Source organism: Ictidomys tridecemlineatus, chromosome 3, assembly GCF_052094955.1.
Source record: "Ictidomys tridecemlineatus isolate mIctTri1 chromosome 3, mIctTri1.hap1, whole genome shotgun sequence".
Classification (NCBI taxonomy): Eukaryota; Metazoa; Chordata; class Mammalia; order Rodentia; family Sciuridae; genus Ictidomys; species Ictidomys tridecemlineatus.
In genome coordinates this window covers 110,265,932-110,284,726 of record NC_135479.1, presented here as the reverse complement: position 1 = coordinate 110,284,726, position 18,795 = coordinate 110,265,932, and the positions used below count along the sequence as shown (strand labels likewise).

At 39.4% G+C, this 18,795-nt stretch overlaps 1 protein-coding gene across 5 annotated transcripts; it reads left to right on the top strand.

Annotated features, from left to right (window-relative positions):
- Positions 1-4,606: 4,606 nt before the first annotated feature.
- Positions 4,607-18,327, top strand: Slitrk3 (SLIT and NTRK like family member 3). 5 transcript variants are annotated; one of them, XM_040270032.2, is made up of 3 exons: positions 4,607-4,911; positions 8,735-9,131; positions 10,797-18,327. In XM_040270032.2, the coding sequence occupies exon 3, from the start codon at positions 10,815-10,817 to the stop codon at positions 13,758-13,760; it is 2,946 nt and encodes a 981-aa protein (XP_040125966.2). In that variant the 5' UTR covers positions 4,607-4,911; positions 8,735-9,131; positions 10,797-10,814; the 3' UTR covers positions 13,761-18,327. The 5 variants fall into 5 exon arrangements, with proteins under 5 accessions (XP_040125966.2, XP_005338338.2, XP_040125965.2 ...); XM_040270031.2 differs by lacking the exon at positions 4,607-4,911 and adding an exon at positions 4,979-5,884; XM_005338281.4 differs by lacking the exon at positions 8,735-9,131.
- The last annotated feature ends 468 nt before the right edge of the window (positions 18,328-18,795 follow it).

The window sequence follows — 18,795 nt, the reverse complement described above, 5'->3', positions numbered from 1 at the left end:
TAACCACCTTCTTGCTCTATACTTAAAATTCAATGTTGTCCAGGAGGTTTCCAATTATATGTGAATTTTAACACTTGTTATATTAAGACCCTTTATCTTGTTCCATAGTGATGGAGAAAGAATTTTTCATCAGACTATTTTTGGGGAGAGGGGTACCAGGAATCGAACTCAGGGGCACTGAACCACCCAGCCACATCTCCAGCCCTATTTTGTATTTTATTTAGAAAAAGGGTCTCACTGAGTTGCTTAGCACCTTGCTTTTGCTGAGGCTGGCTTTGAACTCGAAATCCTCCTATCTTAGCTTCCTGGGCCGTTGGGATTACAGGCCTGCGCCATTGTGCCCTGTTAGATTTTATATTTGATATTAAAATAAGTCTCATTTAAAAATATTCATTTTACACATTCTCAGTATTTTAATGGATAAAGTTTTTAATAATAAAAACTCAAGAGTCAAGGGATTTTTTTGTTGTTGTTTACTTAATACTCATCTACTTTTGTGTTTCAGGCTCTCAAACCTCTTTTGCTTATACAAGTACTATTCCTTTATGATGTTATAGTTGGCTTTAAATTAGTAGATTAAAATTACACATAGGGAAGTTTAAATGTGTTCAGAATTTCCATGAAAGCTAAAACATTTCAAATACTTGAGAAATAACTTTCAAAAATTATAATATTCTGGGGCTGCAGTCATGGCTTAGTGGTAGAGTACTTGCCTAGCAAGCATGAGGCACTGGGTTCAATCCCCAGCACCACATTAAAAACAAAAATGAACAAAAACTACAATGTTCTGTAACATTTTTGTCACTCTAATATCATAAATTTCAGAGTTTCATGACTTCAGTTTTCATGTCAATTTAATTCACTTCTCTATTCCTAACTCATCTTTTGAAGACTACTTCTGAATTTCCACCTATAAGGTGACTTTGATTGTACAGATATACACTTTGGCATCTACAACTTACTAAAGGAAAATAATTTTGAAAACTTCCTTTTAAAATAACATAATAACTTTCTATGCTTAATCCAGACTACATATAAAAATTTAAAGGCTTTGTTCATATTGGATAGATTAATTCTGGTATCCTAAATTAGATCAATTAAACTTAGAGTTTAAAGAATATTAAAAAAAATACACTCATTTATCTGGGCACATTGACAGATACCTGTAATGCCAAAGACTTGGCATTAGACTTTGCATTAGACTAAGGCATGAGGATATAAATTCGAGGCCATCCTCAACAACTTGAGACCCTGTCTCAAGATTTAAAATAAAAATAACTGGGGATATAGGTAAGGAGTAAAGCATTCCTGAGTTCCCAGTACTGCAAAAATCAATCAATCTCTTGTTTACTTTGAAAATAAGCTGAGATTTCATTTAGTGGACACCTATAAAGTATTCTGAAATGCTGAGTGAAAAGATATAAAAGATGAACATCTAATTGAATGTCTTACAATTCCATCTTCATATTTTTTAACTTGTTAATTAAAATAATAGAACACATATAGCTCTAAATCTATGCTGAGTCACTAAATTTTTACTAATTTTTTTCTTTAAATAAAAAAGTTATCCATTGCTTTGCAATTTTTATTGCATAAAATATTTCAAAATTGTTTTAACCATGGAGCTATAGGAAGATCTATGCAAACATTTCTGTAAGTTACATAGCCCTCAGTCTGAATTGTTTAAGTCTTTGAATTCTTTCATAAATGTTAACTCTTCCCAAACAAAAGACACTAATTTCTGTTTTACCATATTTTTGCCTGCTGAAATTTCATAAGTTATATTAACACAAAACTAGGCTTAACTGTACTTTCATTTAGTTCAGTGGTGGTATATCAAAAGTTAATCAAATAAGGACAAAGTTAGCTTTTTTTCTGAATGTCAAACATGTAGTTTGTTGGTCTAAAAATATTTCAAAAGGATAAAGAATAGTAGGCTTCATGAATATGTGTAGAATATTTCAAAAGAGATGAGTACAATATGTAGAAGATCTAGGTAAGCTGCACATAATCATGGATGAATGCATTTATTGTTTGAAACTTTCTAGTGTGAATACTCTATCACACAACCAACAGTTCTCTAGTAGAACTTCAAGTACTGTTAAATCTTTTAAAAGATTTATTAATTGGTTTTATTTAAAACATCAGAGTGAGTGCAGTACTTTAGATTTAAAAATTGCCAAATGAAGTAATTTTAATACTATTGTTCCCTTCTGGAAAATGATAGAATAGCCAAAAGAAATCTATTTGAAATATTATAATGTCTTTATAACTTCAAAATATGTGCCAATCAGCAATATAAACATTTTTTTGTTGGACTGAAGATTGCATCCTTTGTGATACTTTATGTTTTCCTTTTGCCTGTTAATGGATTATCAATAAAAAGTTTTTAAATGAAAGTTATTCTTTTCCATAATGTATGTGATCTTTTGTTAAATAAATTATAGCCATGTTGACAAATGTCTTTACAGAAAATACTTAAAAGTCACAACACAGATTCAAAGATCCATCACAGTCACTTACCCCTACCTTTTCTATCTGGCCTGAATGTTTGTGTTGAAAGAGCTCATTTTTAATTCGAACAAACCAGCTAGAAAGGTATATAGTTTTCTGTAGTTCTCTAGTTCCTTCAGGTTATACCATCATCTGCTCAGAATAAATGTAGTAATATATTCAGGGTTTTCTCATCAACAAATAATCTTGAAAATCGAAATGAAAATGACTCCAAAAAGTTAAAGAGATTCAACTATTTTAGGAAGGATATTGCCTGATTCCCTCTAGGGTTTCTCTAATATTCCCCAGCCTTGAGGCTAAAGGTGTGTGTGTGTGTGTGTGTGTGTGTGTGTGTGTATGTGTGTGTGTGTGTGTGTGTGTGTGTGTGTGTGATTTCACACTTGCCTACATAGAATATGCTATACCCAAGAGTGATTTGCCTCAAATTGAGCAACCACCTGAAAAGGCCAGAAACATCTCCATGATTCATCAGCCTACTGAAATATAATAAATCGGACCAATCTGTTGTAGGGATAAAGTTCTTTGGCAACCTTTCCTGGATAGATTTCTTTAAATCTAAGTTTGGAGATATAGTAAGTAAAACACCTATGACAAACGTTCTTTCCACTTCCATGTCTTCACATATGCAAAATTCACATTGAAGGTATTATCCTAGAAAACATTAAAGGAAGATTTGGAATTCATGCCAGTAGATTTGAAATGCTATATTTAAAAAAGTAGATTTTGATATCATGATGCTTCCATCAGTGTCTGGTCTCTCTAGATACTTTACTAATCTTAATACATTTAAAGAATTCTGAGCATTTTTAAGAGCAAATTGAAACACTGTAACTGTGTCAATCTAAACTCACTCTTCAGGAATAACCAACACAAACAGTTACCATAGCTGAATTGGTATGTATATAAAATAGACTGTGGACCATCTGTTAGACGATCAATTGTGATATTATATGACTATAATAAATACCAGCATTGGTATAAATTACATAGAAAAGTCACAAAGTAAAGGATAAAATCATATCTCCAGGATTGTCCCTCAAAGGCTGCCATATATACATTAAGAGTACTTTTTTTTTTTTTTTAAGAGGGGTGAGCTAGAGTTTAGCTATTCCTTTGAAAGCTTTTAAAAATAGGGTCAAGCTCACTTTAGGTCTACAGTTATAATAGATACGCAATTTCATCTCTCTTGGGCAATGTACTGCATTCACTTCAGGAAGGAAAGGCAAGAGACACAGAGATGATTCCCCCAGAATACCTCCTGTTCAGCTTGGGAGTTAGTGGAATGCCACCCTTTCTCCAACACAGTTGCTGATGAAAGGGATCTATTAAAAAGAACTGCGTTGGTTTACACTGCAGATTGAATGGAGCATTAAATGACTGCATTAGTATGACTGCAGTGGGGGTAATGATCGCCTCTGTAACATAGTAGTACTTTAACATAGGTGCAATAATTGTTCCAATGTCCTTTTCCTAATTTGTCACGAAATGATATCTACATCTCTCCAACAAATGCCCCACACACGCATCATCTCCCCTCACCCTACAGTTTTATCTCCACCGCTCCCCTCTCCCCCAGCAAGTGTAAACAGATGAGGAAATATGTACTTTGAAATTGTCACCTATGTTTCATGAAGGTTGGGCATTACTGCAAATCACTTAGAATGGCTCCTTGGAGGCGTTTAGCGATACCGCCCACCCATACAGCTCAGATGTTCTTAATTTGATCATGGCACAACCCCCCCCACCCACCCGCCCTTTCCAGTTTGGGCTGTAATTTTCCAAACAGCCATCTCTCGTTTGCAAAAGTTAAAATCAATCCACGGTTACAGAATGCAGACTTTCTGACAGGGTTTCTCTTTGTAGAGCTGCCAGATTGCGACCGATAAACAGGGGACAAAGGGGGAGGGGGAGAGAGAAAGAGAGGAGGGAGAGAGGAGGGAGAGGGAGAGGTAGAGAGAAAGAGAGAGGAAGAGGGAGAAGGGAGAGAGAGAGAGAGAGAGAGAGAGAGAGAGAGAGAGAGAGAGAGAGAGAGAGAGAGAGAGAGAGAGAGAGAGAGAGAGAGAGAGAGAGAGAGAGAGAGAGAGAGAGAGAGAGAGAGAGAGAGAGAGAGAATATCACTTGCTTCCTTGCTTCCTAAGCAGGGATTTGCCTGCGATGCGCGGCGAGAGGACTGCGGCGGCTGATTTACACAGTTGGCGCGGAGGAGGGGCCGGGGGTGCGGGGGGAACAAGCTGGCGGAGGCTCAGGCGATGGGCTGATCTGGGGGCTCCGGAGCGCCGCTCCCTCGGTGCGCGATTTGGGGGCGGCTGATGGATTTGCATTTGTGTTCCAGCCCTGCGTTCCCTATATTGCCTCCCAGTACCCGACCAGGCGCTCCCAGTTTTGGAGCAGACGTTGGTAAGTAACGTGTAATCCGAATTTAGTTATTTCCTAGGCCATTAAAGTGGCACTTTTAAAGCAGGTCAGTCTGAAAAGATGCCGTCGCCGCTGCCGCTGTGAGTGTCTCCTTGGCCTGAAACGTTCGGCGGTCCCCTCCTCTGCCCACCGCGCTTCCTTCTCCTGCTGGAGAAGTAAGGGTTCTTGAATGGTGAGCTGTCAGGGGACACACTGTGCCAACGGGATCTCTTCGCCTTCGTGCTTTGCCTGAGATCTCTCAAATCCAAATCGGATTTGGTGTGTACAGCCATACTGTTGTATTTGTATCTCCCCCCACCCCCCCTTCAGTGTCTGACCAATGCTGGGATCTGAGATCTAGTCGCCCCCTTCCTGCTTTCTTTCCGCCTTTCCCCACCCCTTTCTTCTCTCATCTACACACCACCCACCCCCACTCCCACCCATCCAAAGGGCAAAGAGCAAAGACACTGGGAAAGAAAAGGGCTAGTTTCATCTTCTCGAATTGAAGGAGGCCTCGGGCAGGAATTGCGCTGTGAGTGACAATCTTTCAGGAAGACAGAAATCCAGAGAACAAACCCGGGTTCTCTGGAACAGCGAAGCTCACCATTGAATCAAGAGCACCGAGATTTAAAATCAAACGACTCCAGTCCTGGGACACTCACGTATCCTGCTTGCCATCGAGGGCGTATGGAGCTGTGATTGTGGGCTCCAGGTCACTGGCATCGCCACGCTAGGTGTGCGCCCCGCTCTCCCATTGGTATGCAGCGACCATTTCCTTGCAAGTCTCAGAGATGGAAATATTTAAAAGGATTCCGATTGTGACTTGGTAGCTTTTCTGAAAGTTGGTGGCCGGAAGAGGAAAAAATACAAGGCTACAGTATGAAGGATACAATTGAACCTCCCAGAGAGTTTGCCCCTCCCGCTGGGAAGCCCCTCGGAGCAAACCTTGGAGATCCTGAGCGCTCTGCACCTATAGGTACTCTCTGCCATCCTTTCCTACTTTGCCTAAATGAAATCATTATGTCTTGTGTGTAGGATGTGCACGGTAGAAAACATAGACTTTGGCCGTGGTATCTTCTATACGTTCACAGGTGCTAGGAATTTGTTGCATTCTAAAACGGGATCAGTGAGGTTTATGGTCGCTGATGAAAGAAGGGGTACTGGAGCCTAAGGTACCCTCGGATCCCTGGGGGGGGGAGGGAGGAAATTGTAACTCTGCTCCAAATAGGCCAGGTGGCTGATCAAAGGACCCCTCCCCTCGGTGAATCGCTGGGTTGTATCTATCCTAAGAGATAGAAGGGAAAAGGTTTGAGCTTTTATTTATTTATTTATTTATTTATTTATTTATTTTCATATCTAAACAGACCCATTGTGTTCTTCCCCTGGCGACAGCAGAATAGAAAAGAATCTACAGAAGGCTCAAAGCTTTTCAGAAAATGAATGATGCAGCATTTTAATTATATGTTCTAGGGGGATCGTTTTGCTTCCATATTGGAATATTTAGCATTAGATCTGGAGAGAGTAGTGAGCTCCAAGATCCGGCAATGAGGAGGGGGAGGTAGGAAAGGGGCACACTGGGGAGAAAGGGCTTCTTGTCCTCCCTCTGGACAAACAAATGGTGCGGGGGCGCTCGCAGCAGGACGCATAAGAAAACCGGGGCCTCAAGAGTCCACATTCCCTAACTTTTGGAGCCCTCCCTATCTTTTAGACACGTTATCCTGATATAAAGGAAAGGAAAACAGTGAAATAGCTTTAGGACATGGTCAAAGTCCAGAATTTGCAGGGCTGTAGTTCAAGGGAGGACAGAGACTTGATTGCAAAAAGGAAAGAGCATTTACCATCACCGGGAAGCTCAGGGCACCTCCTGGTTACCCATTCATTCCATCAAGTCTTGGGTTCCGATAAGATCCGAGAAACAGTCACCGCCTCTGCACATTGGGCACCTTAGGTGCTGGGGGAGGGGGGAACTGGCAGCTGGGGAGCGAGACTGAATTGCTCTGATTCTGAACTCAGGCAGTCCGTGTTGGTTTGCTTCTCCTCCACTGAGACCTAACCGAGAACAGGGTGGGTCCGGAATATTAAGGGTGTAGAATGTTAGAGAATTCTGCCAGCCTGCTTGCTTAGTTTCTGATTGCTGTTTCCAATCTTAACTACTGTGGGGCACAGGAAACATGTGCGATCATTTTAAATGCAAAATATCATGTATATTTTTATGACTGACTTTTGTTGAGTTAGATTTTTTTTTAAATTTTAGAGTGGAAAGACATTTATACATAAACTATACTTTTCTTTGTATTTGGCTCTGTAAAGAGTATTTTAAGGGAAAGCCATCTCTACCTACTAACTTTGAGCCCTTGGGCAATTAAGGTTAGTTCTTCAGACCAAAACTCTCTCTCTTCCCCCAACCTGTGAGTCCATGACAGGATTGGTGTGTGTGTGTGTGTGTGTGTGTGTGTGTGTGTGTGTGTGTGTGTGTGTTGGGGGGGGCGGCGATGGATGCATCCACAGACACACCATTTCTAGCTAACTAGCATCCTCTGCTGCACGCTTGGGTCTCCCCAGTTTCTCCACTAAGCTGCATTTCCTCCCAGCAGGTAGAACTGCCACTTGAGCCTTTAAAAACTCCTTCTAGAGGTTTTTTGTGAACTATGATCCAGTGGCCTCACTACATTGAAACATCTCCCTTCAATCACCCATAATCCCACTGCTCCTTATTAACTATCCCCTTCCTAAAAAATCTTGGAAAAATATTAAGAAAGAAAAAAATGAAAGAAGGGAGGAAAGAAGAAAAGAAAACGAAAGAAAAGAGGAAGCAAAATAAAGAAGAAGAAGAAAAAGTCCAAATCCTGAAATTCCATCCCCTATACCTGCAGGTATTTCCTGGTGGAAGAATGTGAAATTTACCAATGCTATTCAAATGGTCTTCATTTACTTCCAGAGGACTGGCTTGTATGTGTTTTTTTTTTAAAAAAAAAAGTGGAAGAAAGCACATGGTGGTAGAATCCAAGGAAAATCAAAGACTTTGAGCTATAGCACAACAAAAGGATTTCTGGTGCAAAAGGATCGAAACAAAATGCAGGAGAAACTCTGTCCAAGTCACTCAAGCTCTTATTTGGGACACCTAGACAGAATCAGCCAAATTCAGATTTTGTGCTTTGGGACCTGGATTTATTCCTCATCCTGGTTTTCCAATGTCTGTGCTGTGAAAGGACAGTTCCGAAGGATAGTTTCACTTTCCAAAGCGTCTGCACTACAGAGAGGAGGTTTGAGAACTAGATGAGCAAACCATTTCTGAGAGAGAGAGAGAGAGAGAGAGAGAGAGAGAGAGAGAGAGAGAGAGAGAGAGAGAGAGAGAGAGAGAGAGAGAGAGAGAGAGAAGAGGGAAGAATGCTTCCCCTGCCTCCCCCCACCCCCATCTCCTTCCCCACCAAAGGAATGTTTCCCATAGGCTGGTCTCTTCCCCTTTTTCTGTTATTGTACGTTATTTTACCAATTTGTCATTCTGTTTCCTCTACTCCTTTACACACACACACACACACACACACACACACACACACACAGAGAGAGAGAGAGAGAGAGAGAGAGAGAGAGAGAGAGAGGGAGGGAGACGGTACAGTCAGGGCTTCCTAGTGCTCGCTCCCGACCCCATGCTAAGCGCGTTCCCTTTTCTTGGAGCTCATTTTCATGACGTGGAAAGCCGGATCCAGGGTTACAGCACATATTAAAAAAAAAAAAAAAAAAAAAAGACAGCGCGAGAGAAGTCCGAGATTCTGCACTGTGATTGAGCCTTCCTTCCTCTCTGCCTTCCTCCCGCCCTTCCTCCCAGTGCCCAATGATGTGCTGCCGGTACCCAGGGACAGCAGCCACCGCGGCGGCAGCAGCGGCAGCAGCAAAGGCAACAGCAGCGGCCGCGGAGCTGGAAGCCTGCTGCAGCCCCTTCTCCTCCCTCCTCTACTGAGTGTGCCAAGAGGCAGTTCTGCATCCTAAAGGAGCCCATTGAAGAGCCCATTGCATTCTCAGCACGTCTCAAGCTTGCTTTTTTTTTTTCCGCTTTTTTTCCCCTTCAGCCCCCCACCCCCACCCCCCCAAACCCCCTTTGCTTCAGCTTCAGCAAGAGGAAGGGAGGGTGAAGGAAGGAGAAAGAATCCTTAAACTCAAGGTTTTGCTTTTTTTTTTCTTTTAAATATTCATTGCTTTAAAAAAAAAATCTCCTGCAAAAATAGGTAAGTCAAAGACATCTGGAGCTTGTGCTTCCTAAACCTCAGGGTTGTGAAAAACAAGAAAAAAAAAAACATTTAAGAAAAGAATGGTGAAGACGAAAGAACTTAAATAGATTTTAATATTTTATAAGAGAGACAGGGAAGACTAACTGGTACTGCAATGTAGCCTCATCTGCCTTCTCTTTTTCATTTAATTGTTTCTAAAAATTGAGTATTGCATGCCTGAGGCAGATTTCTCTTTGCTTTCTCACAGTTTTTCTTCTCCTTACAGCTGTGTACATTATACGCAAGTTGAATGCGAAGATAAATTCTTTTCACTCTCCCTATCAATTATATCACTGTGTTTCAAGTTAAAATATTTCCTTGATGTATGTATCTATGTGTGGGGATAAAAATACATGCTTGAAACTCTGATTTTTTTTTATTGATTAAAATCAGTTATTCAATTTTGATTGATATTTCAGTGAAACAGGAAGGGCAATCTGATAAAACTGCATTATTATAATTTATTTATAATTTATTTATGTATACACTTTCATATAGTGATAATATTAGGCAAAGAAGCCATGGATGAAGGCTCTGTATGTTTTTAGAATAGTGCACTGCATATGTTTCTTGTGATTGGAAAAGAATGATGTCTTTTTTTTTTTTTTTTTGAAATGTATTTCATGTGGTCAATCATTTATGAGCAGGTAAGAATTGAGGTTTCCACCCTCTGTGGCCTTTAACTACCCACCTCTTCTCTATCCCATCATCATCCCTTCCAGCTTTTTAGGGTTCCTCAGTTGATCTTGAAGGCACATATACACATTCCAAACTAAGCTCTGCAAATGTTTTAATTCAGACACTCCCAGGCTTAGCAACCTTTAGATGTCACTATCTTTAGCTCTGACAATTGCATGGGTATGTTCTTTAGAAGGGCTAATCACTGCTCAACACTTTAAACAGACAAAGGATAAAGTCTATAGAAGTTGCATATTCAATGGGAGGAGATGCCAACAATTTATGCTTGGGCAAAAGGGGGCGTGGGAAGTATATGTCACTGACCACATACTGTAGTTAAACATGTTTTGATAGTTTCTTAAAAAAAAATCTTAAATTTTCCTGCGATACCATTCATCTTATATATCTCAACATCTGATACTGGACAACCGGCTCATGCTTTATCATTCTCTTTAATAACTTTGGGTTAAGTCATGTTTTTGTAATAAAAACATAATTAAAGAACATATTTTTCCATTAGAGTTGTAATCTAATTTATAATGGATATTTTTGATGTCAGTGAGTTTTAGCAGGAAAACAAGTTTAATGGGTAAATTATTGGAATTATTGCTAAATCTGCCCATGTCTAAAAGGCCGCACAGTATTCCAGTTCTGTTGTGTTCCATGAGAGGCAATGCAAGCTGCTTTTGTTCATGTGACATGCCGTTTACCAAGTATGGCTTAGTTCAGGAAAATGTCACTGCGTGTTTCAATATATCAAAGTTTCCCAAGCTTAAAATATAGGGCACATTCTAAACGTTAAGCATGTTTCTGGCTCATTTTGATTGTCAGTTCAATAACTGCTAAAGTTTTTATATCGCTTTTAAATAGCCCCACATGTAGGAGTCAATTAAAATAGTGCATATGACTAAAAGCTAAAAATCTGCATCTTTATTTCTGTTGCAGTTTTGTAATCAACTACGAATGATGAAACGTTCCATAGCTGAGATGCTTCACAGAGGGAGGATGCTGTGGATAATTCTTCTAAGCACAATTGCTCTAGGATGGACTACCCCGATTCCCCTGATAGAGGACTCAGAGGAAATAGATGAGCCCTGTTTTGATCCATGCTACTGTGAAGTTAAAGAAAGCCTTTTTCATATACATTGTGACAGTAAAGGATTTACAAATATTAGTCAGATTACTGAGTACTGGTCAAGACCTTTTAAACTATATCTGCAGAGGAATTCGATGAGGAAATTATACACCAACAGTTTTCTTCATCTGAATAATGCTGTGTCCATTAACCTTGGGAACAATGCTTTGCAGGACATTCAAATGGGAGCTTTCAATGGTCTTAAGATTTTAAAGAGGCTGTATCTACACGAGAACAAACTAGATGTCTTCAGAAACGACACCTTCCTTGGCCTGGAAAGTTTGGAGTATCTGCAGGCAGATTACAATGTTATTAAGCGCATTGAGAGTGGGGCCTTTCGGAACCTAAGCAAATTAAGGGTTCTGATTTTAAATGATAATCTCATCCCCATGCTTCCAACCAATTTATTTAAGGCTGTCTCTTTAACCCACCTGGACCTACGTGGAAACAGGTTAAAAGTTCTTTTTTACCGAGGAATGCTAGATCACATTGGCAGGAGCCTGATGGAGCTCCAGCTAGAAGAAAATCCATGGAACTGTACATGTGAGATTGTACAACTGAAGAGTTGGCTGGAACGCATTCCTTACACTGCCCTGGTGGGAGACATCACCTGTGAGACACCATTCCATTTCCATGGAAAGGACCTTCGAGAAATCAGGAAGACAGAACTCTGTCCTTTGTTGTCTGACTCTGAGGTGGAGGCTAGTTTGGGGATTCCCCACTTGTCATCAAGCAAGGAGAATGCATGGCCAACTAAACCTTCCTCAATGTTGTCCTCTGTCCATTTTACTGCTTCTTCTGTTGAATACAAGTCTTCAAACAAACAGCCTAAGCCCACCAAGCAGCCCCGGACACCAAGACCACCCTCTACATCCCAGGCTTTATACCCTGGTCCAAACCAACCTCCTATTGCTCCTTATCAGACCAGACCACCAATTCCCATTATATGCCCTACTGGGTGTACCTGTAATTTGCATATCAATGACCTTGGCTTGACTGTCAACTGCAAAGAGAGAGGATTTAATAACATTTCTGAACTTCTTCCAAGGCCACTGAATGCCAAGAAACTGTACCTGAGTAGCAATCTGATTCAGAAAATATACCGTTCTGATTTCTGGAATTTTTCTTCTTTGGATCTCCTGCATCTGGGGAACAATCGTATTTCTTATGTCCAGGATGGGGCCTTCATCAACCTGCCCAACCTAAAGAGCCTCTTTCTCAATGGCAACGATATCGAGAAGCTGACACCGGGCATGTTCCGCGGGCTACAAAGTTTGCACTACTTGTACTTTGAGTTCAATGTGATCCGGGAAATCCAGCCTGCAGCCTTTAGCCTCATGCCCAACTTGAAGCTGCTGTTCCTCAACAATAACTTGCTGAGGACCTTGCCAACAGATGCCTTTGCAGGCACATCCCTGGCTCGGCTCAACTTGAGGAAGAACTACTTCCTCTATCTTCCTGTGGCTGGTGTCCTGGAACACTTGAATGCTATTGTCCAGATAGACCTCAATGAGAATCCTTGGGACTGCACTTGTGATCTGGTCCCCTTTAAACAGTGGATTGAAACCATCAGCTCAGTCAGTGTGGTAGGTGATGTGCTTTGTAGAAGCCCCGAAAACCTCACACACCGTGATGTGCGTACTATTGAGCTAGAAGTCCTGTGCCCAGAGATGCTGCATATTGCACCAGATGGAGCATCCCCAGCCCAGCCTGGAGATTCTCACTTTGTTGGGGGACCAACAAGCGAATCACCTTATGAGTTCTCTCCCCCTGGGGGTCCTGTGCCACTTTCCGTGTTGATTCTTAGCCTGCTAGTTCTGTTTTTTTCAGCAGTCTTTGTTGCTGCAGGCCTCTTTGCCTATGTGCTTCGAAGGCGTCGCAAGAAGCTGCCCTTTAGGAGCAAGCGACAAGAAGGTGTGGACCTTACTGGCATCCAGATGCAATGCCACCGGCTGTTTGAGGATGGTGGAGGTGGTGGTGGTGGAAGTGGGAGTGGAGGCCGGCCCACCCTTTCCTCCCCAGAGAAGGCTCCTCCTGTGGGCCATGTGTATGAGTACATCCCCCACCCAGTGACCCAGATGTGCAACAACCCCATCTACAAGCCTCGTGAGGAGGAGGAAGTGGCTGTTTCAGCTGTCCAGGAGACAGGGGGTGCAGAACGTGGAGGTCCTGGGGGAACACAACCTCCAGGAATGGGTGAGGTTCTCCTAGGAAGTGAGCAGTTTGCTGAAACACCCAAGGAGAACCACAGCAACTACCGGACCTTGCTGGAAAAAGAGAAGGAATGGGCCCTAGCTGTTTCTAGCTCCCAGCTCAACACCATAGTGACGGTGAATCACCATCACCCTCACCCTCACCACTCAGCAGCTGGTGGGGTCTCAGGGGTGGTTGGGGGAACTGGGGGAGACTTGTCTGGGTTCCGCCACCATGAGAAGAACGGCGGGGTGGTGCTCTTTCCTCCTGGGGGAGGCTGTGGCGGTGGCAGTATGCTGCTTGACCGTGAGAGGCCACAGCCCGCCCCCTGCACAGTGGGATTTGTGGACTGTCTCTACGGCACAGTGCCCAAATTAAAGGAACTCCACGTCCACCCCCCTGGCATGCAATACCCAGACTTACAGCAGGACGCCAGGCTTAAAGAAACCCTTCTCTTCTCAGCCGGAAAGGGCTTCACAGACCACCAAACCCAAAAAAGCGATTACCTCGAGTTAAGGGCCAAACTTCAAACCAAGCCGGATTACCTCGAAGTCCTGGAGAAGACAACCTACAGGTTCTAACAGAAAGAAGAAAATAAATTAGTGCTTTTTTTTTTCTTTCCACAAAAGAAAAAAAGGAAAATAAAAGAAATATGTCCCTTGCTCCTTTTACACTTGTCCCAATAACTCCATCCTCACAATCTTCCCCACCCTGAAGAGAACCGAAACCGCATGATAACTAGAGAATACAGATGTATGCTCTCCCCTCTCAGATGTGATTTGGAGGAAGGGCCATACTCAGATCATTAATCAATGAAGTGCCTTCGCAGACTTTTGCCAGCAAATGTTATCATTATTTTTTTATACTGAAACTTGAGACTTTGACTGTGCCATGTATAAGGTATATTGGGGATCGTTGTATTGATCCTAATTAAGTAAAATTCAATGTGTCTTTTTATTTTCAGTAACTTTTTTTTTCCCTTTTATTGTAGCTTCATTTGAAAGGGAGGGGGGTTGACATTTGTGGCTTTCTTTCCTCTTCTCATCATGGCACAGATTCTGTACATGTATTAACAATGCAGTTTGCTGCATGCCTGAAAACTGCAAGACGGGGAGGGAGGGGGCGGGTCTTGCTCGAATGTTCTCACTCACTCTCTTGTCTCTCATACCCATATGCAAACCACAAATCCCTGCTTATGGTTAGGTCCCTAAACCTGCATTTGGCGCAGGTACACACACACACACACACACACACACACACACACACACAGAGTCACACACAGTCACACACAAACCAATCTGCTTAGTTCAGGTTTGATCCATTTCTCTCCTCTCCATAGCTCCACCTGCCCTTCACTTGTAGTGTACAGCTCACAGCATCTCTCCTACCACCCTGGGAAAAGTCACATTCGAAGCTGGATCCTACTGAAGTAAAGGCCTGGTGGTTTAACAGCTGGAGATACACACCTAGGGTTGAGCACCCTCTTTGTGACATTTCATCCTGATGCCAAGATTTTTTGGAGAACATCTGCACTTTCTTATATATATATATATATACATATATAAATAATATTAAAAAATAAAAAGCAACTGGGTATATATCACTAACAGCTTTGTAGGAAGCACTTTTAATGTTTTCTCTCTCACACACAAAGATTCAAAAGAAATGTGCATATATTTATTCTGTAATTTCAGTGATTATAAATTGTAAAGGTAATGTTTAATCATTGTATAGTGATTATGCGTCTGGTATAGCTTTCCTAATAAAAAGTTTTTGAAAAACATAATACATTATATATAGAAGATACAAAGCTTGAACCTTAAATTTCAGCTATGCCATGCCTTTTGTGCTCCCATTTAAAAAGGATTATTTCTTTTACATGTTATACTGAACGCTAATTTATTAACAAGTTTGATGCACTGTGATGTTGACAAATTTTAAAATCCATCATCCCTATCCCAACCCAGGATACAATTGGTATTTATCAAAATCTGATTTATAGTTCACTTCTTTTTCTTCGACTGTGAATTTCAAACTTATTAACCTGATGAGGCACTGTCTCTTAGACAGGATGCAACTGGGAGAAAATAAAGCAGCTAGATTGTGAAGAAATACAGGATTACTCAGGACAAGTAATCAAGGATCCATGCATCTTAAGATACTAAATGACATAAGGAAAAAGGAAAGTGAAATTGCTATTCTTTATAAAATATGCACTAAAATTACACATACACCTTCATCCACCCATTCCTATTTACACATATACACACAAGTAAATCAAAATCAAAGGCCTTGAAGCTGAGTGGACTGTCAAAATAGTATTATTTGTGAAAGTTGTCACTGTTTTGTTTGACCATTGTTTTTCCCAACCACTTTCAGCAAATGGCCCCAGGATGGCTTGAAGTAAGACAGAAGACGCTGAATGAATTTTCCTTTCTGTATGACATTAAAATGATGTTGAAAAATTAACTTGACAATAGTTCAAGTTATGATCCATTTACATGTGAGTGAAACCAAAGAAAATTGGATTTTTAAGATGCCAGTCTTGCTAAAATGCAACCAGAGCGCTCTGAAGCTGGCATTTATCCCATTAGGCCAGTAGAGGGCAGCAGAGCTTCAAAGATCCACAGATTCTGTAGGCACAGAATTGTGCTGTGAGGTCGATGTTTTCACCTAGTTTCCTCAACCTGCCCTTAGTAAAAATTATCATTATGTGTTGAATGTAATTCGTCATAAGTCACTGATGCCTTACATCATATTTTTTTTTCTCACAGAAATGAGTGATACCAACAGCTTCTAAAGCTGTGTGGAAGAAATAGTAGGAGGGCATTGTATTTTTTTTTTTTTAAACGTCCTACAAATTTCTAGAACTTATCGATATAACTCTTGATTAATTATATATAGCTTCTAATATACAGATGTATACAAAGACAAATCCCAAGTATTTCAATTATAAGTCAAACTTTCAGGACTACCTTGCATTTGACATGTTGTGTCTACAACTTTTGCCCTCTGTTATTGGAAGTACGTTTTGGACTTAGTTTAGAAATGAACAAAAAGCCCTTGAACATAAATGATTATTTATTCATGCACAATATTGAAACAAAATTCTTATACAAGAGAAACAAAATTCTTATTCAATAGAGTTAGGGCCACTATTAAATAGGTCATTTCTTTTTCTTCTTCTTTTTTGTTTTAACTTTCCTATAGGTTATCTTTTTCTAGTTAACTCACCTTGCTTATTTCTTCTTCCTCCTCCTCCTCGTCCTTGTCCTCGTCCTCCTCCTCTTCTTCTTCTTCTCCTTCTCTTTCTTCTTCATGGGAGCCAGTGCTATTCCTTAAAAGTGTTTTAAAACTCAATTTATGGAGTCCCTTTAAATTAGTGTTTCATCATATCTCCATTTCATCCAATCAAATATTTTGAATAGGAGAAAAGCATACATAAGAGTGGAAAGCTAGATGCTTCTGGTATTTACTTAATAAACATGCTCATCTCCATAACAGGCATATTATACAAACCAGGTGAAAGTATAATTCCTAGAGACCCTGGTGCTTTCAACATTTGAAAAATGAGGCTCCATAAACTATATTGAATTATGATATAACTTGCTAATTATAATGTTTATATTTTATTTATCAAATACAGAAAGTGAGCCTGTCTTGTCTTAAATATAGGTAGTAATTTCACCCTTGAATAAAAATACATTTATTTATTTAGTGGAAATAAATTTATATGAGAACGGAATTTTGTATTTGAGAGAATTTTTTTTTCTTCCATGGACTTTTCTACCCCCTGGATAGGGTCACTTGTTTTAATTTTGTATTAATATCAATTAAGTTGGATTTAAATTATAATACCAGATATGATTCTATAAAGTACTATGGCTATTAATATAGGTACAGATTAGCATCTGCTTTATGCTTCTGCTGCAGTAAAATATTTATTTTTAAGAAAAAAATAGACAACTAATTCACTTTCTAGCAGTGTTCTGCTACTGAAACAGATCCAGATTGGACAGATATTTGCCATTATTCATTGCTATTTTTATTACTAATTCTAGTAATAATATTTGGAAGTAACAAACATATTGTAATGTCCCTTCAACATGTTTAGTGAAAAATAATTGCAAATGAACTATTAGTTTAATTCAGCAATAGCTTTAATATGTTATATATAATTTTGTGGTATTATTTGTGTGGATGCTTTTATATTTTTATTTAGAAAGACATATTATTTCATCTAATTGCAAAATACTTTAAAAATAAGTATGATGAATACCATATTTTTAATAAAAGTTCAGAGAGAGAATCACAAGGAAAAGTTTTAATGACTGAGTTTGAAATTTTATTTTCTTACCTGGGAATTTTAGTTTTAAACTTTGATATCTGAACAAAGCAGTATTTGTATTTTGGATTATGAAAACCCATATTACAATTATGAAGCAGAAGACCTTTTTAGCCATCTAAAAATATCATTTTGATTCATTTAACATAGATCTATTATTTGTATAGCCCTGTCTTTTTGAAATTGTGTGGTCTAAGCTGAAAAATGTAGCACTTTTTGTGAAATGGCGATGACAAAGGGAACATTAATAAAATGCTTCACAAAATGTGAGGCCTATATTTACAATGATAAGTCAAGATACTGTGAGAGGAAATGATAATAAAAGGTCAGGCCATCTTAAATGACTTGAGCTATTTTACCCTGAACTTAGACATTTATAGCTTATACTTAACTCGATATCATCAACTATGAAAATTCAGGTAAACAGAACATAAATATCACTAAATTCACCATGTAAATGTTCTACTGACTCAATTATAGGCCTTTAAAGTAATAGGAGCAATAACACATGTGCAATTGGGCAATCATGTGTATATTCATATATACACATAGCACTATTATATATGTATATACATTGTATATACATGTATATAGTTTATATATGCTGGATTATACTTATATGTAAAATATGCATTTTTCTTACATGTTTAACACTAGTTTTATGCATTTATTTTTCTTGCTTCTGTCTAGCCACCATCCAAGTGAAGCTTGGTGATGTTATAAGCCTCACTTTGGAAATCTTCACATGTAAAAAGTAAAACTGTAATTAATATTTCTGAATTTAAAAGTTCTTTCATCTTCCACTTTGTTTCATTTTGTTATTTAATTTATAGGGGACAAATCTCAGTCAAATTGTGATTAGATTTTAAATCTTCACAGTAAAAGAAACTCATTTCTCTAAGTATGCAACATGTCAAATCAAAAACAAGTGCTTCTTTCTTCATTTTTCTATTTCTAGAATAAACCTTACAGGTGGAAACAATTTTAGTAGCTTTATCAATTAGACAAGACCTTTGTAATCAAAATATATAGAAAAACTGGAATTTGAAGGTAAAATGTAAGAGAGGTAAAGAACCAGTTTAAGACATTCATCATCGTAGTTTACCTCTTTCAACATTAATAATAGTAGAAATGACCACTTTTAGTATGCTCATATGGAATCTAAACTGAAAAGGAAGATGTTTTTCATATCAAGAAAGCGGGCATATGTCAGGATTGTTAGTTGTAAAGACAATGTTTTGGCCTGCTTCTTTAATTCTGAAAACATCTGC